Genomic DNA, 25,252 nt, shown 5'->3' with positions numbered 1-25,252 from the left:
GCTTCTTTAAAGTCTTAAGTTTGGGGTTCAGTTTCCTCACAAGTAACAAAAATCCTCCTCTTTTAGTGTGAGGCTTGTAAATAGCTGTCATTAGAATGTTTTCACACTTATTCAACTTTTTACAAAATTACTTTCCATTTAAAAATTATGTTTTAGAAAAAAAGTCTCAGTGTTAACAGAAAAAGTTTTAATATTTAACTTGATAATTTTTTCTTTTTTTTAAGCTGAAAGAATGAACTCCTTCCCAGAATTCCCTCCTTTGAAAAGTCTTCACTTGAATATACATTCTTTTCAGTTATGCTACTTTTAGACTACGAAAATATCTCCAGAAGTTATGAAGTTCACAAACTTACAGAAGAAGGAGCGGAATGTGAATTCTGAGGAGATCGGATTGCAGGAGGCACGCCTCGCACTGGACTAGAGCCGTTTCCACCTTGGTACTGTAGAGAAGATATGGCCCTCCAATTAGTCAATCTTCTTATCAAAATACATTATACATCTACTGAACGATACAGCTCATCTGTACACAGAAGTTGTAAATCAGGCTCTATTACTTTTATTATGCATTTAAACAAACACGTGAAGGACAATGTTTTTTGTATTTTAGCTCAGGTTGCACCGAGAGACCACTGCATCTCTACTTCAAGGTTTAATATTTACATAAAGAAAAAAAAAAAGTATTCTCTCAAGAGGTCTGTCTATTATAAGCAAAATTTTGTAACATCCAAAAAAAACTAAAAGTAAATTCTACAAACACACAAAAACCTTACCTCAAAATAGTCACTGATCTTGTGACCACGTCCCCCAATATTTTTTCCTGAAACAAATACATTAATACGTTAGAATAGATTAAACCAATTACTTATAGATGTGTCTTACATTTTCAGCTATACAGTAATTACAGCAAAGTCTTATCATTTGTTAATTGGTTTTCTTCGATGTGCTAATATGTGATCTCTCTATATAGATAATTAAGGGATTGGCCACAACAAAGAGATGTGCATATTCCATTCACTGAGAAATCAGAAATTAAGTTATATTTTAATTCCTAAACCAGATTAGTGCAGATTTAGCAGTAAATTTAGACCTATTCTAGATAACAGGAAACTCATCTCTCATCCTACAGTTCAAACTTAAGTTCTACGTCCCTCTCCTTTTCAAGCACTATCTCAAAGTTCGCCCTCTTCCAAAATACCAAATTAACCAAGTCTATAACTTTACATGCTCCAGGTGAGTTACTGTGCCTAAGTGTTCAGCCCAAGGATTTCCCTAAGTGCCAGTAACACTGTGGGCATGGAGAATGACAAGTATTTCCATTGCTTCCAACCAGATGATGAATCGACTAAGTCACAGGGTTAACTAGGGAGATAAATAGAGCAGAATGAGAGAATAGAATTTTTTTAATCTTAATCAGTATTGAGACTTCAGGAACACCAACATAACTTAATATTTCTGCGACACGAGCACCTGACCCGTATGAGGCATTCCAGAGACTGCACCAATGCCTCACCTAATGGTATAAATGCTTCCTTCTATTCAGCCCTAAAATGACTGATAAATCTTAAGACTGTATTTGTCTCTTGGACAGGTCAGGCTATCTGTTACGAGACATGTTGAAAATAAACCACTGTTCAAAGTGGTTTTTTTAACAGTAATAAATTTCTGTGATAGATTAGATCATTACCAGTAAATCCAAAAATGTAATGCTGGATGTTTTAGCAAAGATTTTCAAGATTTTCTACTGCTTCAGCCCTGAAGAATTCTTTCTAGTCCAATATGCCTATATATTTGCACTGCTGTATAACTTTGTATCACTAAGAAATACCATGAAGAAATGTTTGGCAGCCATTTTTTTATCAAAACTTTTAACAGAAATATTTAGATAAAATAATTCAAAGACCTAGTACACAGCTAACTCCTCCTGTAGCTACCCAGTTAGTGTACTTACTGCTGCTACTGCCCTCTAGCCAGTTCTTTACCTGCTTTGTAATTCTGCTAGTGATTTCTGTCTTCACGCTTAATTCTCATATTTCATCCAGATAAATGACTGTATTCCTTTTCAGTATAGAAAAATCTATTCTATGTCGTTACAGAACTCTGCACTGAAAAAATACATCATTTTGGGAATCAAATGTTCTAAGATGTAATTCCTTTCCCCCCTTACCTACTGACACAAAATTGCAAACCACAAAGGTATTTTGGATGAGAAGAGCTGCTAAAAATCTCAAGAAGTATAGAGTTGTACCACAGCTGCAAGTTACACAGACAGTAGCAGTTGATTCTTATGGGTAACTACCAGACCAGTCCAGGTTTTACTTGCCCATCCCTTCCAGTGACAAATGATGTGGGGGGCGGGACAAAACATAATTTATCATCAAAAATGCAACACCTGTCTTATGCAAGCAAAACCAAACAATTTTTAAGCTAAGAGTAAAACTTTGTGTATCATAATTTGATTAAACACATGCAATAACTACCTAATTAATTTACATTTTAGTTTACCTTGGCTGCTTTCACTTTGAGTGTCTGCTTTTCTTTTTCTTCCTCTGGAAGGTTCTGATTGTTTCTTCTCTGGAGTCTACAAACAACAAAAAGAACACAATCCAACAGGAGCTCTATTTATTTGTATTATTGCTATATTGTTGTGAAATAAATTTAAATCCTCATTCATAAAACATGATTTCACAATTAAGCAGGGATGTAATTTCAGATCGTTAAAGTAGATAATATGATCCTTGATCAATCAGATAAATACAAGCTAGAAAAGATATTTGAAAGTAAGAAATAATTCTTAAATAATTTTCCACAAGGCAATACTACATATTAATTGTTAAGCAATTACACCTTTTCATCCATTCTGGAGTTTATGAACACCCAATCTGATTTCACTTCTGGCTATATTTTACCAGCATCTTCATATTATAGTTGTGCGTGTTATAAAGCTTAGTACTTAGTGAAATAAGCTAATTCTTGATCATGTTTTCTACACATTGCCACGGTATAAACACAAAAGTTCTGGCGCTTCAATAGGAAGCCAATAATGTTATGCATTTTCAAAGTTCCTAGGTCATCTCCAAACTAATATAAACAGTAGACTTCTATAAGAATCTGGAAAGGGAGAGGGGAGGGAGAGGGGAGGGAGAGGGGAGGGAGAGGGGAGGGAGAGGGGAGAAAAAAAGATAGCAATTGCTCAAAATCTGTTTATCTATCCACTTGGAAAATGATGTGATCCACTCCCCATTATATCTGTACCTCAAGAAAGTCAAAGAAAAACATCAATGATAAAACAAAAAAAATACAGATCTGTCAAAAATTTATTCCAGAAATATTATATATAGTTGCCTAGAAACTACAATCAGCATGTACAACACAGATAACAAGAAAGGGTTGTGATCAGTAGCATCTCTAAATTAGATATGCTGTCTCCTGATCTGAGGATTCAACCCAGTTAGTCTCCCCACTGTAAATTCTACAAGTTGCTTGTTCAAGAAAAAGATCCTGCAGCTGTGTGTGTATTCAGCCACCAAGCAACCTCATACCAGTAACTACAGAATGAATCAAAGCCATTTCATGAACTCTGTTTTACAATCAAGAAATCAACTGTCCCTTGTATCTCCAACCAAATTTGAGATCAGTAATAAGGTGCTTCATTTTTTAAATATCATTTTATCATTACACCGCATTTCTCACTTCGTGCTCCAAATATTCTTTCTCAACTCAGCAAATCACATCAAAATTCAAATTTCAGACCATCACTAAAAGTATTTCAAGTATTTTTCAGTTCCAAATTCTCCATGTGGGTATCTTCAAATAAAAATATATTACAAATATCCTAAAGCATTTATTTTGGCAAAGAACCACTTTAAATTACTGGTGATCCACAGAAAATTATCAGTCCATAATAGAACAGTCAGGACAAGAAAGGTCTTCCTTATCTGCACTATGTACTTTTTAGAAGTTTTAGCTCTGTGGATCCCTTCACAAAAACACTTTAAGTTTACAATTGTAACTGTTGTATTCTTAGGCTACAAATTAAGTTCAAATTACATACATTGTTTTTTAAATAAACTCTTCCAACCAAAATCTGCATCTTTTGCAGTGGTATTGTACATCAGCAAAGTGTACCACACAGACTCTTGGAAATTATCTTAGTTATCTTAAGACTGTATGATTCTAAAGGTAGAAAGCCTAGCTTAGAAATATTACTTTAAGAATTTGCAATTGCTGCCAGGTAAATAGGTAACATTAGGCTATCTTTCCACAAAACTAAATTGAAACTATTTAACCAAGCATTTTCATGTTATTCTTATTTCCCATCTTTCAATTTTGCAGTTATCATACTAATGCAGTCAGTTTTACCTACTATATCAGGCAAAAAAAGTTGTTTAATACCTAATTAATGACTAAACATTTAAGATTTCCCCCAACAAAATTAGTTTCCAAATGCAGTGACTGACATCTTCTATTTAAAAACCAGACATTTAAAGGTTTATAGTTTTAAAACCGAAACTCAAATTTCTCATAAATGTCTATTTCCTTAATCTCTTCTCATTTCTTTCAGTGTTTAATTTAACCTTCCAAACTAAAAAGTATTAGCACACTAATGAGGTTATTAATGAGGTTACCCAACAAGGTCATGTTCACCTTTTCTAAGTATAAAATTCGCATGGTAATGTACAGCATACATCAATCACTAGAAAATGTTCTCCAAAATCCTTTCTAATGAATGGAATCATGCGAATTACAAGAACCTGAAGACTAATGGGGCCAACGAGTATCCTCTTGATAAATGAAGAATGAAGCTGCTTTCAGACACTTCAGAAGGATTTACATACAACCAAGATTTAGATTAAAATCCCACTATTTCATAAGCAAGACAAAATAGTCTTTACACTATCCAAAGTTAGATTGTAAAGCTATATTAAAGTTACCCACAGCTTGGCATATTAGCAGAGCCTCATACATCATGGTCTTGATCCCAGTTTACCCCTTGATTTTAATGTGCTTTTCACAAGTCTTAACATTTATAGTTTTCAATCTTGGCTCTTCACATCCCCTTTTATTTTATAAAGTAAGTACCAATTTTATTTTAACAATAAGTACCAATTTTCAACTAGTTAATCTCCATTAAAAAAACATCAGAAAACTATTTTTATATATTTTATGTATAGTTAAGTATTTTCTAACATTGTAGAACCAATAACAGCATTACTTAGGACATTATTCTTGTAGAGGAAGAAAAATAAAAATGTGTAATAAAATCAAAGTTTTAATTTTTTCTCTCAGCACTTAAATCTTCAGTATGCTTAATAATTATGACATTTTAGTTATTAATATTTTTCATATGCGTAATGAATGAGTTGATAGTTTTCCACAATTATTTTCTTCTAAATCCTGTGCTCCTCCCAAAGCTTAACAATTACAGCAAAAAATACAGCAGTGCTGTTTTCCTCTGCAACACATTATAAATTCCAATTAGATCAAACCTTTAGTTAATTCTGAAACTACATTTATAATGAGGGTTCTCTATTACTGGGAAATGCAGCAACTGAACAGCTACAAATAAGCAGACCAAAATATTTAAATAACTAATCAAACTGGACAAATCAAGCCACAGACAAAGCTGTCTTTCTTTAATTAATTCATTATCTACATAGAAAATACCCGTTAAAAACAGAAGAATGTAACCAAAACAAGGAGTAATCTACTTTAAAGAGGAATGGTGGGGAAGGCAAAAATATTGGAGGACTACCAGAAGCACTTGTTCACAACCTGAGGTAGTCAGTTAGGATTTATCTTAACTACAAGTAGCTAATACACACTCAAATTAAGATCTATGTACCACAGCAACAAAGCATTTAACAAAATAAAAAATAATGTATATATTTAAAAAGAAACTGGAATACAGGTGTGGATATTGAGATCAAACTTCCAGCTAATGTTTATTGCTCACAACGCTGAAATGAATTCAGAATAAAGCCTGGTTCCAAGTTATTCTGCAGATCAAATTTTAACTCTGTGAAGTATCTCAATTAAAACTATTATTCAGATAAAATGCCCCTCTTCATACATCCATCAGACAGGGAAAAAAACCCCAAAGCCTATAGTTCTAATAGTTGTATTTTCTGCAGTCCTGTGTGTAAAAAATAAAAAAGAAAAAATTCACACCAGAAAAACAAAAAGGGGTGTGTGTGAGGGAAGCCTGCCTTGTTTTGAAAACTTTTAATGTGCCATTTAGTGATGAAAGCACAGAATGATGACATGAATGTACCATCATCATTTGATTATAAACTGACATTCTTGCTAGAAATGAATGTCAATGATTCTGAGATTTGCATTTTTATTTTTTTTCCCCCTCCCAAAATCTATTGTAATACAATGGTTCTCTCTCAACCTCAAATGATGGCACTGCTTCTCATGTAAGTTTATAATATTTCTACACTACCATCCACAAGAGGAATTTCCTATTATTACGAAAACTTCATTGTCACACCAATAAAAAAACCACACACAAAAAACCCCACAACCTGTTTGCAATATTAAGAACTAAAGTGTACTTTTCATAGGATTTCAGCATATAAGTAACCAGATGTTATTTGAAGAAAAAAATCTAAAACCTTATTAACATATTTGCTATAACAATTTTAATTTAAGTGAATACAATCAACAGCTTCTGAAAATGGGTCAAGAAATTGTATTTAATTATTTAATGTCATTAAGACTCATCTTTCAGAAAACAAAAGAAACCTGGAGCACTGTACACTGAAGATCTACACAGGCACTTTTTAGGAAAAAAAAAAAAAAAGTGTATTTCTACCTTAGAATCCAAATTTTAGAGTATTTTTTAAAAAAACATCATAAATTCTCCCAGATCCATGGCTTGAGGTTAAAACACTGCAGAGACTGAAGATATGGGTTGAACTTCCAAACTTACATGACTTGGAAAAACACTGCCTCCATACTTCATGTATACAACTGTAAAATAATGTTTTTCTAGACCAAAAAGCTATTACATGTATAGTCAGTGTTCTGAGATGACTCAACTACTCACAGACATGTTTTTCTGTCAAGGAATTGCAATAATGCATCATAATCTTCAAGCTACTGCAGCACATTTCCATTCCCACACCCACATCAGAACTGTATCACTGCAACACTGTCTAAAGTATTTTTATGAAAAGCCATGAAGAAAAACAACAGGCAGACAGACTCTTCTGGTTAAGAAAAGGGTCTATATGCAATTGAAATGAAACTCCAGCTGAGAAAGGCAAGGGGAAAAAAAACATAGCAGAGCCTTTTTCAGAAGACAACATGGAATCACACATACAGAACATCTTTTTATAAGCTATCAGTCTTGGGAACCAGCAAAATTCACTTGCTGGTCAGCCCAGCATAAAAGCAAACATCGGTGTCTCATAGTGACTGAGTGAATGAACAACTAGGCCTCAAAATAAAGCTTTTATAAGTAAGAATAACGTCAAAATCAACTCTTTTGGAATAAGTCCAAACAACTCTTCTGGCAAGACACGTACTCAAACACACGTCTAGCGTGGGCCTTGGAATACGCTCTTGCTTACAATAGGTATAATCTTATTACAGAATCACAGAATCTTTCAGGTTGGAAAAGACCCTTGGGATCATCGAGTCCAACCATCAGCCCTACTCTACAAAGTTCTCCCCTACACTATATCCCCCAACATCTCATCTAAACCACCCTTAAACACATCCAGGGATGGTGACTCCACCACCTCCCTGGGCAGCCTGACCACTCTTTCTGTGAAAAATTTTTTCCTAATGTCCAGTCTGAACCTCCCCTGTTGCAGTTTAAAGCCATTCCCCCTTGTTCTGTCACTAATTACCTGTGAGAAGAGACCAGCACCAACCTCTCTACACTGTCCTTTCAGGTAGTTGTAGAGAGTGATAAGATCTCCCCTCAGCCTTCTCTTCCTCAAGCTAAACAGTCCCAGCTCCTTCAATCCCTCCTCACAGGATTTATTCCAGGCCCTTCACCAGCTTCATTGCCCTCCTCTGCACTCACTCCAGCACCTCGATATCTCTCTCGTATTGATGTGCCCAAAACCAGACACAATACTCCAGGTGTGGCCTCACCAGTGCAGAGTACAGGGGGACTGTCACCTCCCTCCTTCTGCTGGTCACACTATTTCTAATACAAGCCAGGATGCCGTTGGCTTTCTTGGCCACCCGGGCACACTGCTGGCTCATGTTCAGCTGCTTGTCAGTTAGAACCCCCAGATCCTTCTCTTCCAGACAACTCCAGCCACACCTCCCCAAGCCTGTAGCAACGCATGGGGTTGTTGTGGCCAAAGTGCAGGACCTGGCACTTGACCTTGTTGAAGCTCATCCCATTAACCCACCGATCCAATCTGTCCAGGTCTCTCTGTGGAGCCTCCCTATTCTCATGCAGATCGACACCTCCGCTTAACTTGGTGTCATTTGCAAACTTACTGATGATCCACTCTATGTCCTTACCAAGATCATCAATAAAGATGTTGAACAGAAATGGTCCCAACACCGAGTCCTGAGGAACACCACTTGTGACCGGCCACCAGCTGGATTTAGCTCCACTGACCACCACTCTCTGGGACCGTCCAGCCAGCCAGTGCTTGACCCAGCAGACCGTTCGCTCGTCCAGGCCATGGGCAGCCAGGTTTTCTATGAGAATTCTATGGGTAACTGTGTCAAATGCTTTTCGAAAATCCAGGTAGACAATATCCACAGCTTTTCCCTCGTCCAATAGTTGGGTCACTTTATCATAGAACGAGATCAGGTTTGTCAGGCAGGACCTGCCTTTCATAAACCCCTGCTGACTAGGCCTGATCCCCTGGTTGTCCATTATATGACTTTTAATGGCACCTGAGATGACCTGCTCCATGACCTTCCCTCGCACTGAGGTCAGACTGACAGGTCTATAGTTCCCTGGATCCTCCTTTCTGACTCTCTTGTAGATGGGTGTCACATTTGCCACCCTCCAGTCCAATGGGACCTCCCCAGTTAGCCATGACCACGTAAATCATGGAAAGCCATCTGGTGAGCACATCTGCCAACTCTTTCAGTACCCTTATTAATGCAATTTGTGATGTACACAGGTAAAACTGTCAGAGGGACTCACCAAACCCCAAAATAGGTAAATCATAAGAACTGCATTTAGTGCAACTATATCAGTGCTGGTCACTAAGAGAAAAATCTTCTACTCCAGGGAAGTAAGTACTCTGCACATGAAAATGTAGTAAGAGTATGAATCCTTTTTTGGATTATGAAGTGGTACTAGGTAAGAAAATACAGTGACAACTGCAGCTTTTACAAATGGAGATGACAGCTACTGTCTGACCTTGGAGTAAATCTGTATTTTTAAAGAAAACACAACAAACTAGTTTCTAGAGTATTTTCAAAGATGCAACTAAAGACTGCATCTAGTCAAAGTTTATCTTTGTGGATGAAAACCTTATTACTTATTGAACACAAGACAGCAAAATGTCTAAGCATTTTCCACTCCAAAAGCTGTGCGTATCCTCACAGCACAACTACATAGATAACAAAGAAGCAGCAGCTAGTTTCATGACTGAAACTCCAAAGAAACATTTATGAAGTCATGTCTCCTCCTCCAAGAGACAGTATCTTTTAGTAATGTATGTTTTTTCCTACCTAGATGTGTATTTTGCATTTTACTTTGAAAGTTGCTATATAAAATAAGGCAAAGTAGAATATAAAATTACAACTTGCTAGCATTACAATTTTGAGGTCATAATTCATCTGCCCCATATACTTACCTCTGATTCTTTATCACTTAAAGATCCCAAGCTTCCGAAACTGTGATTTGAACTTTCGTTATTTGTTGAGGCCTACCGAGACAAAGAAAATGCTAAAGATTATATGCAGATTAATAAAACAGTTAATCCACTATTATCACTCACAACTATAACAGTTTATGGCAATTATTTCATGCTTGTAAGGAAAAATTTATTAACTATAGAGCAATTGACTTGTAAGGGGGATAAGTCTGACAGGATTGTGTTTTGACAGGGCACAGTGAATTCTGTATTTTGATTTGGTTTTAAGATAGGTAAAACCCTAGAATATTAAAAAATGTTTCAGCCTTATTTGGAAATTACAAGATATAGAAAAAACCTACCAAATGATTCCACAGAATGGGCTTAAAAAGCCAATATTGCTGAAAGTGCTGGAGACTACTAAAATTTTCATTTTTCGAAGAAAAAGAGGGTTTAATTTTCTCAAAGATGGATACTAGGCTATTGCAGAGAGTATTTTTTTAATCCATTCAATGACAGAAAATTATAATCTATTGACAATATTATTCTACATTCTTATAACAAATAATTTCCCTCAAAATAATAAACTAGTGAGAAAAAAAAAAAGGATAAAAACTGTGAAACAGCCTCCAGTTACAATATTTATTTAGAAATTTTCTAAGGCTGATTTATTCAGAGATCTTCTGAACACAGAATGGCAACAAGGACATTTTATTAAAAGAGTCTGTTCCACATTCACATAACAAAAAATGCCAACATCAGTTGAGCTTCTTTTTATTAAAAGAAAGAAAATCTTACACCATTGGATTATTCTCTTCCATATAGAAAGGCAGAACAAATACTCTGAAGTGAAAACAACTAGTTCCAATGCAAACACTCAGCTTGCTTCAAAGCACTAAATTCCAGCACTGTATCTGTTTGCAGGATAATACTGATCTGTGACATCTTCTGAATAATGAGATAATCTCCGAATTAAAATTTCTGGATAAATGTTAACTAAAACCACACCATTTCCATGTGTGTTGCCCTCTGAAGCAGTATCCAGTACAGAAATGCCTATATGTAGTTCTTTCTTGAGATGTCTCAGTATCTGGTCACTGGAGTCAGCTAAGACAATGAACTCCGTAACCTGTATTTGTATTTCCACCCTTGCTTACTGAAAAAGCTTGAAGATCTAAGTTTTTTCCCCTGAACAATTCCAGAACTCTTCAGCAAAACAGCTGATGAGGGGAGGCTTTCAAAATACTAGTCCCAATAAATAAGAGTCCATCTCAATTTAATTAATAGAAGAACAATGACCAAGAATGTTTCCAAAAATAACCAGTAAGTGCAGCTGCAACCTCTATATTGACTTACTAGAATACGAAAATGAGAATTTGGTACATATGGATTTGGATATGTACATGAAAAGGGAGTTTTTTCATTTTTGTCCTCAAAGTCTTCATTGATCTCTCCAGAACAATGCAGATCATATTTATACATTAACATTTATTATTTATATTTATACAGTAACATTTTCTCAGTTACCTCTGCACATTTAAAAGGTTTTATCAGTTTTTTTTAATAAAAAACAACAGGTAAGCTTCTCTCAACATCCCTCACCAAGACTAATGACTCTATTAGGAAAAAAACCCCAACAACATATTCCAAGCAGCCCAGATTAGCTACTACATTTCATGTTATCTGCTTGGATATGCTGAATGGTCAAAAATAAAAAATACAAAAAAACTGATATAATTGCCATTTTACTGATGGTGGGATAAATCACAGGACTAGATACTGATATTGCTCTCTTCCTTCCTGCCTCCTAAAACCAAACAAAAAGTAAGCAGGAGAAAGAAGAGACATTGCACTGTATACTGAAGATGATTTGTGGAATATTTCTGGTGAAAGCTAAGAAGAACAGTGTCATGTGAGGATGGATCTGCATCAATCAGAAGACAGTGGTAGCATTACCTTCTGCAAACAATTATCAAAGCATTCAACAGTATTAAAAAAACACTTTATCCAGCTATCCATTTGGAAAATCAACTGGATGAGATACAATTACCTCTTTGAACAGATCTTGGAATGCGTCATGTACAAGAAATGTATGTTTTATATGCTAGAGTGAAAAAGGAAATCAGCTGTTGGGTTTTTTTTTTCTTCTGGCTAACTCTGGATGAATGAACTGAAAACCTGAAAGTGAAATGTAATTTGGCTAAAAGTAAAATCAGGTGAAAAACAGGAAACAACAAAAAAAAGACTTGAACAGATTTATGAAAACCATAAGCAGTGACTCGCAAGGAATCAAAGTTTAAAGAAAAGGAACCCCAAGAAGCTTGATAATTACTTTTAAAGAAAATGTATTGCACACATCGCAGTAGACAGATTCTGAGGAAGAAAGACTGACAATAAGACAAGGGACTAACACAGCCATATCAAAAACTAATAGAAGATCTTATAAACACACTAAAAGTTAAAAGAAGTTACAGATCTAGTTATGAAAAAGGACAAACAGTCATTTGAATTATGAGCAATTACCCAAGCAATTACAATGAGATAATAAATTAGGGGAGTAGTACTAGAGAACCCAAGGAAGAAAGAAACAAAGTCGGGCCAGAATTACTGGGTCTGTCTCTATCTAATTTTAATCGTAAGATATGGCAAGTAAACATTTTTACAGTCAGAAGGCAATTAAAAGGAAAAAATAACAGTGCATCAACTACACTGTGTCAATCTAACCTGATTACTTTCCCTGACCATTTAACTCACTTCTTAGTTAAGATGGTAGATGTGTTGTCACCTTTTTTACAGCTTCTTGAGTTCCTTCATGTCACTCTCAAAGCAAATTAAGAACATATGATGCAATATTACTATGCACTGATTTCAATTCTTTATAGTTTGTTAATAGTCATCGACACATCACACATCTCCAGAAATTTCATCAACATCTGCTATCAGGTAGTATTTTGTTCTGTAATCTAGATAATTAAAAATGTAACAGTAATTAAAATGTGGAATAGGAAGTGAAAAATACTAATCAAATTTGTGTAAAATATTTAAAATATAGGATACTCCAAACGCTTTGGAAACAGAATTCAAAAGTACTTTGGTCATGGGGAAAATGTGCCTAAAAAATTACCTTTGTAACATCTGTTTATTAGGGACTACACTCAGTGAAGAACATTCAAATGTACAAATACAAAATGGAGTACCTCTGGCTAGGCAATAGTATTGCAGAAACCAGTCTTGGAAGTAGAAGCTAGTAACTTGAACAGAATTTGTAATAAAGGCAAATTTATTCTGTCAATGTATCAACTGAGGGGTAATATATGACATATGGAAAGTAATTAAGCCCCGCTATTCAACCTTCATCAGGTTTTTCCTCAAGTGTTGCATCCTGGTTTAGATACTAACAGACAGGCTGCAAAAAGTCTACAATGAAAGTAGATAAAATTGATTCATCTGGAAAAGTTGAAATAATTTGGCTTTGTTAATCTCCTTATATTAATCTTCAAACACGTTTAATCTTAAAAACAGAGGTCACACCAGACTCCCTGTGTCTATGTCAAGCTGAACTGTAAGCAGCTGGCCATCTGCAGAAAGGACAACTTTGCTTAAATACTGGTGAAACCTTCCATCTCTGACCACATGTACACTAGAGCAAAACCATAAGAGAGACTGTATAAGACCAAGACCATTCTTTGGTGTTTTTAGGAACAATTAAATGTCTATGTCACAATCAGGATAGTTTATCCTGAACCTTTCTCAAAGCAAAATAACAGACTAACAAGGATTTTCCTAAGAGCCTCTTCCAACCCATACTTCAAGTAAATCACACAGGAAAAGAGACAGTGTGAGGTAAATTAGTATTTCAAAGATGGTAGATCTGGATGACTGCTCTTGGAACTTACTTTAGCTCCAACACTGCAACTTCCAGTACTCCCAGTGCTGCCACTTACTACTCCTGTAAATCTTGCCTCTAACAATTCTTGTCTTCTTGGGTCCAGGCTATGAAGCTCATCCATTGCTCCTAAAAAAGATAAATAAATTAGTTATATTGCCTAAATTTGCAGTGGAATATTTTACAAACATGACAAACATACCATTGGCCTATACAAAGAAAGGATTTATACCCTCAACTTGACAATGATTCACCATCTGTCACCTAATAATGAACACACTCAATGAATTCCAGAAATTCAGGGTAAAGTTCTGTGTATCAGAATATCCTTGTCAATTTTAGTGAAAACTAGAACCTGTTAGAAGGCGTCTAAGAGACATGGAGCCTACAGTGTGCAATATAATTGCCAACCAGGTAATTATTTCTAGATTAAAAAATAGCTGACAGGACTAAAATATTTTCCAGCATAAAATCTCCCAATTTCTGCAATCCCCTAGTTTTCCATATGATTTAAATTGTTTAGGCTATTAACATCCAAGACAAAACAGTAAGAATCATAGGGAAAAAATGAAAATCAGAAGGTAGACCACAGTCCCCAACAAGTGCAAGGGAATGCAGGGTTATATGGAGGTTTGAAGGGAGAGAAGCAAGGAGCAGGATCAGCAATAGGAAAGGAGCCAAGAGTAACAGTGACCCTTGCACAGGTGGTGCCCCCAACAGAGTCCTGCTAAATGGGGCAAAGCAGTGCTGCTGCCATCAGCAAGGAAAGTAAGGTAGGAGGAAATGGAGGAACAAAAGGAGTTTCTGATGAGCTCAGCCTACATGAGTAGGCTGCAACATGATGTGCAGCTTTCTAATTTGTATTTAAATCACTTACGGCTGTTTAATGAGTCTGAAAGATGATCTAGACAAATAGTCTTCTGTATTTACACAAACTACATTCTTTGTTTTTATCTTTTCAACTACTTGAACATTCAGTTTATCTTCAATTGGAAACATTTCAGTTGCTTTATTCTGACTAAGATATTTAATGCTAAAGTCTTCATACACTATTTTAATAGCACATCCCTCAAGTACCATGTACAGACTTATTTCTTTCAGCTAAGACACAATTCCACAAGTTTGTGCTTTTCAGTCCCACAGGACAACACAGCAGTTCAGAAAGGACTGCAAGTAATAACTATGAATATTCAAATGGTGCTATAAAAAAAAGCTTTTGGAATTTCCTTTTTATGAAAACTACAGTTTGCAAAGTGTAAGTGTTCCTATGAACTTCTACCCATCAGCTAAGCATCATGACAACACAGGCATCAGCATACCTTTCCCCACCATTAATAAGACATGAGAAACTTTCTTATATGATTCTCAGGTATCTCACAAACCTTCAACATTCAAGAGCGAGACAGACCTTTCTGTACTACACATTTTGGCCACTCCTGGCCATGCAGCTAACCTTCCTGGTAGCAAAAACCCTGGCTCTGCTATATGGCCAAATCAAGCTGCCCTTGTTCCCACAAGAAGGCAGATCATGGTGAACACTAAGTCAATGCTCTTTTACCACAGAGCCTGTTACCCAGAGCTCCTCTGATGGAAAAAACCCACACCAAGAGAAAAATGGTTGGAAATGAGACATTTGGGAAATGTGTGGTTGGCAGAGCCTTCTTTTGAAAAAATCAAGTCACAAGTGGCAGGTTGAGGATACTGCATTTTCTTTCTGGAGGTGGGGGAGTTAACCCAAATGCAGCCACATACGGAGCTGGAGGTCTCTTTTTCCAATAATTCAGGGGAATTACCCAGTTTGAAACTGCAGCTGGCTTATTATCAGCAGTTGCAATACCACTTCTGAACTTGCCTAGTCAAAATTCCTTCAATTTCTACATATTTTTGATTGCAAGCTCTTCGGGGTAAAGATTATTTTACTATGCGTATGTGCAGTATAGAACAATCAGGAATCCTCTTTAAACTCTTGCTTCCTAAAATGTGCTTGTGTACTGCTTCCAAGAGTTTAAAAACCAAATCATACACTTCTCATATGCACAAGCTTTTTTTTTTTTAAAAAAAAGGTCATGTGTACAGCATACCTTTCCTAGTATGTATGTAATCTATACATTAATGGGAAAGTATTGCTCTGAAAAGGCATAAGAAACTAATCACAACAGATTTGTCAGGCGAGTTTAAATGATTATTGTTTTGCTTTGTAACAGTAGAAGTGTTTAAGTGTATGCCACTCTGAAATAACCAGTATTAGTTTACCAAAGTAACCTATTTAATGAAGCAAGACTAGCACTATTTTGATTTACTAGCCTACTTGATAGTCACTGCCCACAAAGTTTACTCAAAATAACTGACATAATTCTAGCAATTACAAACTATGCATATATTACAGAAACAGACACTACCATACCCTATATTGTTTATTTTACAAAATACTGGAAAGCAATAATCACTGTGGAGAGCTAAGTCTCATTCAAAGTGCTGCAGGGTAAAATTGCGACTGCAGGTCTCATGCACTGTATCTAGATACTAATGCACTAAATAGCTCAGCACCCCTGGGTTACCTTACCAGTCAGAATGGTAGTCCACAGCACAGATGAAATACAAGCCTTCATTTTTTTTTTTCTGTTCAGATTTTAGAGCCTACATACACTAATGAATGCACTGTATTCTCTTCATTATATCTGCTGGAGTGGTTTGTTGTTATGTTCAGGGGTTTTGGTTTGGTTTGATTTTTGTTATTGTTGTTAAACATCCAGAACCAAAAAGCATAACACACTCAGACATCCTTGTGATCTGAAGGACAAGACAGAAAAGCTTCTTTCGACATAGAGAGAATCCAAGAAAGACCTACTAAACTGCCTTCCTCATTCATCCTGTAATTTAAAATACACCATTCAGTTCCAGATACACAGCTGTTTTTTCCAGAACACGCAGTTCTGTACAACCCTTCAGTTCTCAGCACAAGTTACTACTTTTAAAGGTACTTAGCTTTAAGGCACTTCATATAAGGGACAAAAAATATATTTTTTTTTTAAACACCAAACTTCATAAATGCTCCTGCTCACAGAACACCTTGCTGCCCACAAGATTGACATAACTCACAGTTTTGAAAATATACCCAGACTTCTTACTTGACTAAGATTCCTACCCCCCTAAAGACAACTCACTAAATCAAAGGACACACAATCATGTTACAAAAGTACTTACAGCATATTTACAGTGACATTAAAAGAAAGAAACTGACATTGTTACCACCCACTGACATTCAAACTTCTGCCTTCCAAAAAGAGCACCTGAAAGATTACCTGACACTCACAGAAGAACCCTAAAAAAACTACTTTTCTTTATTTCTTGCAACTGCAAGATTTTTGAATGCTTCTTCTAGAAATGTTTTATAAAAAGTTACTAACACTACCCAGCTGTTCTATTTTGGGGGAGTTGGTGGTATCTTCCATATTAATTTATCTTTCAGAACCATATATAGCCTCTCCTCTAAAAACTAATATAAAAATACAGATTTCTTGTCCTGAAAAAGACACTTTTTGAAAGAACTGTTTTGAATAGAACTCCTAAATCTCCTCTGAGAATTTAAGCAATGGGTTATGTCAAAAGTCAAAGTTATAAATTCAGATAAGCAATTTATAAGCTTTTTCCTGGCATCTGCTATAATTAATTATAGCATATTCTACCTTAGAAAAACAGAGATGTTAGGAATCAGAGGATTTTCCATGGTAGTTTGAATTTTTCAGAACTGGTGATCAGAAAATAATAATGTGCAACTACACCTGTACCCTGAAGGTCCCACACCTATCTCCAAATATACAAATACTTGCAAAAGATTTAATTTAATCTTTTAAATTTAATTTTATTTAATCAAAATACTTGCTCATACCTCAGTAAAATTGCCATTTTAGGAGAAAAAGTTTAGCAGATTGTTGCAACTGCAAGTCTTCACCTCATAAAACTGAAACACTGTTAGACTACAGAGCTGTGTTGCAGACCCAAACACAAAGGCTTGACAGATCAGACATGTTTTTCTTTTCCACTAAATATGGAATCAAGCTCCAAGATTCATTCTTTATCTTCAACTCTCTTATTACCCTGAATGGACTCTTGTTATCTGGTAATCAACTACAGTTTTGAGATGAAGAAAGATCAACAGCTTCATACACTGTCAGCTTTCTACAATGAAGATAAAGTTCATTAAGAATAATCTAGCTTCTGCATAGACTGAGGCATCCTTCTCCTGTATTCAAGGCCAGCACAAACCACCTTTCACTTCAGTGAAAGGCATATTGGTTTGGTCTGGTTTATTTAACAGACTTATATGCATACAGCTTTTAATGCCAAAGCAAAGTACTTCAACATGGAGACCCATCTATTGAAGAGAAAATGACAGTTTAACAATAGCCCAAATACGAATCAAATTTTCTTATGTGCTACTAGTAGGCACTCAGAGTTTATGGTAACACACATGGTATGAGAATTATGTCCAACATATTTTTAGGAACACTTCACATTAACACATACAATATTACCACCATATAGTGTCTTTACTGACAGGAGCATCCTTTAGATCATTAAATCTAACAAATATCCAGCTAAAAGAGCAAGAGATGGGAAAAGAATTAAAAGGAAAAACTACACATTTCAACTGGCAAAAAAAAGCAGCCTGGAAAGCACCTTCCCCACTGCCCCTCTCTTTTTTAATCAAAATTCCTTTAAAGGTATCAAACAGTCTTTGAAGTTATGAACACCAGACTTTACACATGGTAACCATTCCAAGTACAGAAACCACCGTTTAACAGCATTGCAATGTAATCCCTGAAGTCTTTAAGTACTGTTTATTTCTATTTGGAATATCCTAAATATGTATTTATCCCATTATGCTGATGCTCTAATAATTTAACTTCATAACAATTCAGTATGACAGCTCTTGTCATTCTAGAATAACACGTGTACCAGCAGATAAAAGGAAAGCTTTAAAATACCAAATGCAAACCAGACTACAGAAAATTACTAAAAATACAGATTTTAAAATGCTTAAGCAGTCTCCTAAAAAGAAAAAAAAAGGTCACACTACTTTTCTTCTTTCACCAACATGAAGATGCATCTTGTCTCTGCATCCACATGTTATTTTCTTTTAAGCATGCTACTCTCTTTTTTCACTTAGGAAAAAGCAAACACAAAACCAAACCAACCAAACCATGTGCTCAACTTCATTCCTCTCCTTTACCTTTCTGAAATGCTGGACTTTCTTTACTGCAGCACCAACCTGAAAGGACTTTTTAGTTCTCCAGGAAAATAAGGTAATGAAGCTAACATTTCTGTCTCCAAGAAAACAAGCTATTTGGTAACAAACTATTTTGTATTTAGGTAAACACTAGCAAGTCACTGTCATGTTGATCAAGGTCTCTTCCTATTAATAGTAAAACTTTCTATTTATTACAGCTTATACTCTATATATACTTCAGTACCTTATAAAGCCAGTGAGGAATAAAGCAACTCAGAACAAGTTGTCAGTGAAGGCACATACAGAGCTCTAAAATACAAGTCTAAAGTGAAAAAGCACAGCAAACCAAAACACAGTAAGACATCAAACCTAAGAGTGAATACAAATTTCTTGATTTTTAGATTGGAAAAAATTACACCTGTTCCATTTAAAATAGAACATTTGGGCTGCAAGACTGAAAAATTAATAATAAAAAAAAAAAACAACAAAGTTTTCCTGTGTTGCTAAACCATGTCTTGAATAGTCTTTCTTCCACAGCATGTTTTGGGGAATCACAGAAAACAGAAATGGAAACAGCCTTGAAAACTACTAATGTGCTAAAACAAGTTGAGATGCTAGGATGATGGCATGAAGCCAAGCAGCAGTAATTTGAGAAGAGTTCAATTCCAAGGTAACAGCAAAAACACAGCCTGCCCTTAGCAGAAGGCTTTGAAGTGCATCACCATTCAACAAGAATCACAATCCCGAGGCCACAGTCATTCAGTACCGTGGCTTCAGAAGAAGGTCCCACTCAACCTAAATCAGTAGTCAATAGAGCAGACAGCAAGAAAGAATCTCTGAGATTTTAAGTAAAACAAACAAACAAAAAATCCTAAAACTGTATTTAACTCCTAACAATAGCTACATAAACAAAGCCTAGAGGACACTGTTTACCAAGGCCCCAGGGTTCCAGCTCTTCCAAAAACCAGAATAACAGCAAACAGCTACAGATCACCCATGACAAAGATTATCGTGGAAATTTAGAAATGCTTATAAACACTGGCTTTCCAATGAAGAGGATTTAACTTTTTACAGAGGACTATGTGGCTACTGTAACATCTGAACAACGGGTAACACAAAAAGGGTCAGGGTACTACATTCGAATTGAAAAACCTTCACTGTAGCTAAAGTCAAACAGCAGCACTAGATACAATAGAAAAAGGGAAAAACATCCTGCTGTTCAAGTGAAACTAGTCGTCTGAAAGACCTTAAGTGAGAAGAAATTCCTAACGAGAGACACACATATTTAAACCCAGGGCCAGGAAAGAACAGAATCCATTTAATTAATCGAGAGTTGTTTTAAATGCACAGTGAAAAGGTAACAGTCTTTTAATACCTTAGGCGGTTAACACTGAAGCACACAACACAGAAAAAATAGTACAAAACCAGTATTTCTCAATGACGTTATTTTCTCAATTTAGGCACTTCTGTTTCCTATCAAATATACCACCTAGCACTGCTAAGGTGCTTAGGTGAATTTAAAGTGCTTTTCTTAACAATCTAAGGAAAGTTTTTATTCCACAAACTGATCCCCTTAAATGAGAAAGCCTCTGTCCAAAAGAATGGGCAGAGGGATGCCACCAAGCAAAAGGTGACTACTGCTTATAGGAGGCTGGGGAGTACAAGAAAGGAGAGAAAAAGCTGGATAATTAGCAGTCAGATAGATCAGGCTTTAGTCTACATAAAACCTATGGGAGGGAAATGAAGTAACTGGCAAATTTTGGCCTAAAAAAAGAACAACTATGGTAAATCTAACAAATTGTAAGGAAAAAAAAATCTCCATAACCATCAGAAGGCAGCAGGTTTTGACAAATATAAAACTTGTGTCTGATTACAGTTGTATGATTGTTGGATGCAAAATTGTTAAAATACAAAGTAGAGAAAATAAGTTTTTTTTTCTGATGGGGAAAAAAAACCCAAACAACTCAAACACAATAACTTCTGACCAATTTCCCATGAACTAAAATATTGACAAGGAAGTGCATTTTGCATAGGTTGTTGGGTTACCTGGACTTTACCATTCAACTTTAATTCTTCTGGTGCTGAAAGAACAGGAAAAAATTCTGTGTGTCCCTTCTCTCCCCAAAATGCAATCTACTTCTTTTTGAAAGTCTTTTTCTAAGGTTTTTTGAAAGAACCGTAGCTCGCTTTTTTAAAATGTTTGAACGTTGTTTATTTCACTTCTCCTAAGAGTTCAACAGTCCCAAAATTTGATCTAAACCAAAGAAAACTTTGGCTGCTGGATAATTTTCTGCAAATCATTCTACAAAAGAAATCAATTATTTAATGATAAAAAAGTTGTAACGATCTTTAGACTTCATCTCTGTGCTGCCAGTTTTTGGATTTCATTCGTCTGGCCAACAACCTGTAAAGGAAAAATGAATTACAGAGAAATATGTTCTGAGGGAACCTCTGCTAATGCCTTGAAGAAAGACTTACGAATAAACCACTTGGACCAACTCCAGATCAGCTAGGATACATTTGTGAGTAAGAATTTAAGAATGTTTAATTCTCCCCACCTTTCAGCTGGGCGCCCTATTCTAAAGATCCCTTGGCCATTATGTGTCTCATCAGATGGCTGTAGCCAGCAGAGGCAAAGATGAATTTACAAGTTGCCTACTGATGTCTTTATCTGGCCACAAACCAACAACATATACTCATGCGTGTGGGTATATGCCACAAGGATGGCAACTTAGAACGGCTCATCCAGAGCTCAGGGAGTGATTCATACAACAGAGAGGACAATAGCTCCCGAAGGGTCTATTTGGTTCTAATTTGGGCTGAACCAGGCATGTAACTATGTCCAAGGCAACCCAGTGATGCCTCATTTCTGATGAGTCCCTCTACCAATTCTACCCCTTGGAAGTACAGCTGAATTGCCTGAAAGCCACACATGGCTCAAAAGCAATGCACCAGCCTCCTGAAGCAACGAAGAGCTCTTATTTCTAAGTGGCAGCATTTCCCCTACATTGCATATAAATAATTGCATTTTCCTCCAACACCCCAGACAACCTATTGCACAGGTGTAAACACAGTATGTTTGAGGTGCAGCACAGTACCTAAGATAAGCACTAATATAGGCAATAGAAAGATCTGAAGGAAAAAACCCAATTGACTGAGCACCTTTTAAAATTACATCCCAAATCAGAAAAAAGATAATATGCATGTCTATGACAGTTTTCAAGACTGAAGTCTGTCTAACAATTAATGGTGCTGATGGTTCTGAAAGCTACTGAAGCTTTTTTGCAATATTTGCTGAAACAATGGCATGCTGTGTCTCATACCAATCCTGCTGATTATTCAGAAAAGGAGTCAACATTTAGTTTTATTTGGCATGTGAATCCTTGTAACGGGTCAGGTTTTAGCCAGACTTGTCTTTATACTAGCTCTTCCTGAAGGAATTCTTCACAGATCAAATTCTTCCCATCCTGCCCCCATTATTTTTGCAGTGTGGTTTTTTTCCTATTAATGATAGGAGTTGGCAAATATAGAATAATTAATAAAGAGAAGATAAGATATAGCACAGAACATTCAACATGGCACCTGCCTATCCATTTCCCAAACTTCTAATATAAATCCATGTGCACCATGTACAGGAAGCGTTAGCATAGCAAATACCGCTATGAGCAACAGAACCACGGCAAGGTCCTTCCTGAGTCTGTTGAATAATGTTTAGCATGAGGAACAAAGGTAAAAAGGACAACTGGAAGATCATGCAGTATATTACTAGTATCCTGAAGGCCCTTTATCTTGGAATAGCCACACCTCAACAGCAGTAAGGAAGCTCATTTTGAAGAATGGTATCACTGTATTTTTTCCTCGCCCCTGCACACCTTAACTAGACAAAAACTGAATTCAACAGACCAGTTCATGGATGTAGTAACAGAAACATCCGCTGTGTCCAACAGCAGAACAAACTACTTGGAAAAAGAGTTCCCCACATCCAAAATCCCTATCCATGTCCAGTTATCCCTTCCAGGCTCTTAAAAACAAGTTAGGTTTGACCAGAGTTGAGTTAGGTAAGACCAGAATGTACTTCCAAAATCCCTATCCATGTCCAGTTATCCCTTCCAGGCTCTTAAAAACAAGTTAGGTTTGACCAGAGTTGAGTTAGGTAAGACCAGAATGTACTTCCTACACCAAAATCCCAAACTGCAAGAACCTTCTCCAGTGTGAGAGCCCTCCTATATCAATCAGACAGAAAAGCCACTATAAAAATTACATCACAGAAAAGGATAATATCCCTTCTGGAAATGTCCTACTTAAAAAGGCTTATTCTGAACTCATACAAGTAAGAGCTTAAAAAAAATTGCTAAAAACAGACTTCCCAAGTTGTTGGCTACATATGCAGAATGAGCCTGACAAAGTCAACACTCTGAACATATACAAACTAAATGGGTGATATCGTGAACACTTTCGTTACATGGAATGGTATCCATTCCAAGTGTCCTATTTTCCTGCTTTTTCAAAAACCTGGATTACTCACTTGCAATTGTTCTCTAGATTATTCTGAACTGCCAAGAGCAGTCAACGAGCAAATTCTGATATAGCAGAAGGATTTTAGTGGCTCTTCAATACCGCCAACTTCTTCCATTTAATAGTGAAGTGGCAAAGCCAGAGTGTTTCAAAGAAACAAGTAGGTTTGTTAACATAGTCTTCACTGACCATTTTGCATTCCTCACAGCTAAAGACAGTGATACCTGAGAAGCAGGCTTATTGACTAGCTGAATATCACTGTCTGAAGTACTGCTCTAATTATTTAGTCCATTTAGAACAAATGTAGAGATACTGAAAAATAAATGCATCTTCAGTAAAACTTTTTTTTTTTAATGATAGCATCTGACATGAACATCTGCTACAGTGACAGAATAATCAGAGATACAAAGCACTCATTTAAAGTGCTTTTAATAAAGTTTGTTCAAGACAACTGTCAGTTTTGGCAGGAACTGGGTAACCAACTAATACATCCTCCTGATGTTTCTTGTCATCTCTGATTACTATAGTCTGTGCCTGAATAAACGTGACACTAACCTCTCTGAAGTCTCCTGTAAAGCCTTAAACAATCACATTTAGGTTCCATGCAACATTCTTCTGGAAAGGGAAGTTTCCTTACACAGTTGTAGGGTCAAAAGCAGTAACTTATTTCTTCAGAGTTAAGAACAATGTTCTGGTTAAGGAAAAACTATACTAAATGCAATACTTTAGAATTGCATGCTACCAAGTTAAAAGATTAGAAGAAAATATGATGGCACCCCGTTGGGTTACTTTAGCTTACTGGAGACCCTTGGTCAATTAAAAGTAAAGAAGTCCTTGTTAAGTGTCCCATAGGGCAGTATCAGTGTTGCTGTATTGCACTGTACCACTATGATCAATAAAGAAATATACAATACACAGACAAGAAGTTTATGCTTCCAATCCCTCTGTAAGGTAAGAAAAGGTTGTTTATATTTTACAGAAAGCACCTAAGGTATTTGCCAAAGTTACACAAGACATCTGTGGCAGGAACAATAAAAGACTGCCTTCCTAGGCAGCAAACATCTGCCTTGAACACATTATGTCAAGAGAGATAAAAACTAATACAGTCTGGGCTGCACATGCAGGTGACGTGCTGCCTGCCCATCTCTACCGGTGTCCTTTTCATCTCTACATAGAGGAATCTGTAGCAGTTTCTGTGCTTCCAGACAGCTCTGTAAAAGGTATCCAAACAGAAAGAGAGAAGCAAAATCTGCCCATTTCAGTTTCATTTGCTGTAAAACCAGACGCTCCCTGTCCCCTTGGGGAAGAGGCTGTGAGCAAGTAGAAGCACACTGCAAGTTCATGGGTCACTTGTTGGTGATGCAGACTAACAGGTCACAAGATAACACCAGTTTCATGATACACTCAAAAAATGCATCACACTGAACAAAAGCTCACTACCTTCCATTCCTTTATCTATTTCTATGCTGGAAAGGACTAAAAGCCTGGAGCAGTCCTGAAGAAGAAACATCTATCTAGAGAAATACCAGAAAGTACAGCAAATTTCATTCGATGCATTCAGCTATAAGGAAACAAACCTGGAGCTCTAAACACTCGAGTCCACGAAATGGCTGTTCTGCAAGAATTTAAAATGGCACAGGCCTTTTGCACATATCAAAAATAAACAGTAGTTTCTGCTATGTAAGGAAGGAGTGAAAAGGAAGTTAAAAGTAGAGGTCACCTACTGAGCAGGGAGAGAGCAAGCAATGCCCCTTCCCACAAGGTTTTTGGTTCTCACCCTCATGACTCAGAAAAAGTAAACCATGAAGGAACAAATATAAATTGTGCACCTTT

General features: G+C 36.3%; 1 protein-coding gene across 1 annotated transcript in view; it reads right to left on the bottom strand.

The window, feature by feature from the left end:
* The window catches only part of TLK1 (tousled like kinase 1), a 46,540-nt gene extending 30,082 nt beyond the window's left edge, over window positions 1-16,458 (bottom strand). Inside the window, exons 1-6 of the mRNA XM_026852771.1 lie at window positions 16,238-16,458; window positions 13,685-13,803; window positions 9,789-9,860; window positions 2,503-2,578; window positions 771-817; window positions 354-440 (exon numbers count right to left, since the gene is read on the bottom strand). Coding sequence (XP_026708572.1) covers window positions 354-440; window positions 771-817; window positions 2,503-2,578; window positions 9,789-9,860; window positions 13,685-13,803; window positions 16,238-16,283 — 447 coding nt within the window. The 5' untranslated portion in view covers window positions 16,284-16,458. The remainder of the gene's footprint in view (window positions 1-353; window positions 441-770; window positions 818-2,502; window positions 2,579-9,788; window positions 9,861-13,684; window positions 13,804-16,237) is intronic.
* Between the last annotated feature and the right edge of the window lie 8,794 nt (window positions 16,459-25,252).

This window comes from Athene cunicularia (genome assembly GCF_003259725.1).
Source record: "Athene cunicularia isolate RWA chromosome 7 unlocalized genomic scaffold, athCun1 chr7_part1, whole genome shotgun sequence".
Taxonomy (NCBI): Eukaryota; Metazoa; Chordata; class Aves; order Strigiformes; family Strigidae; genus Athene; species Athene cunicularia.
This window is presented reverse-complemented; position numbering and strand designations above follow the sequence as displayed.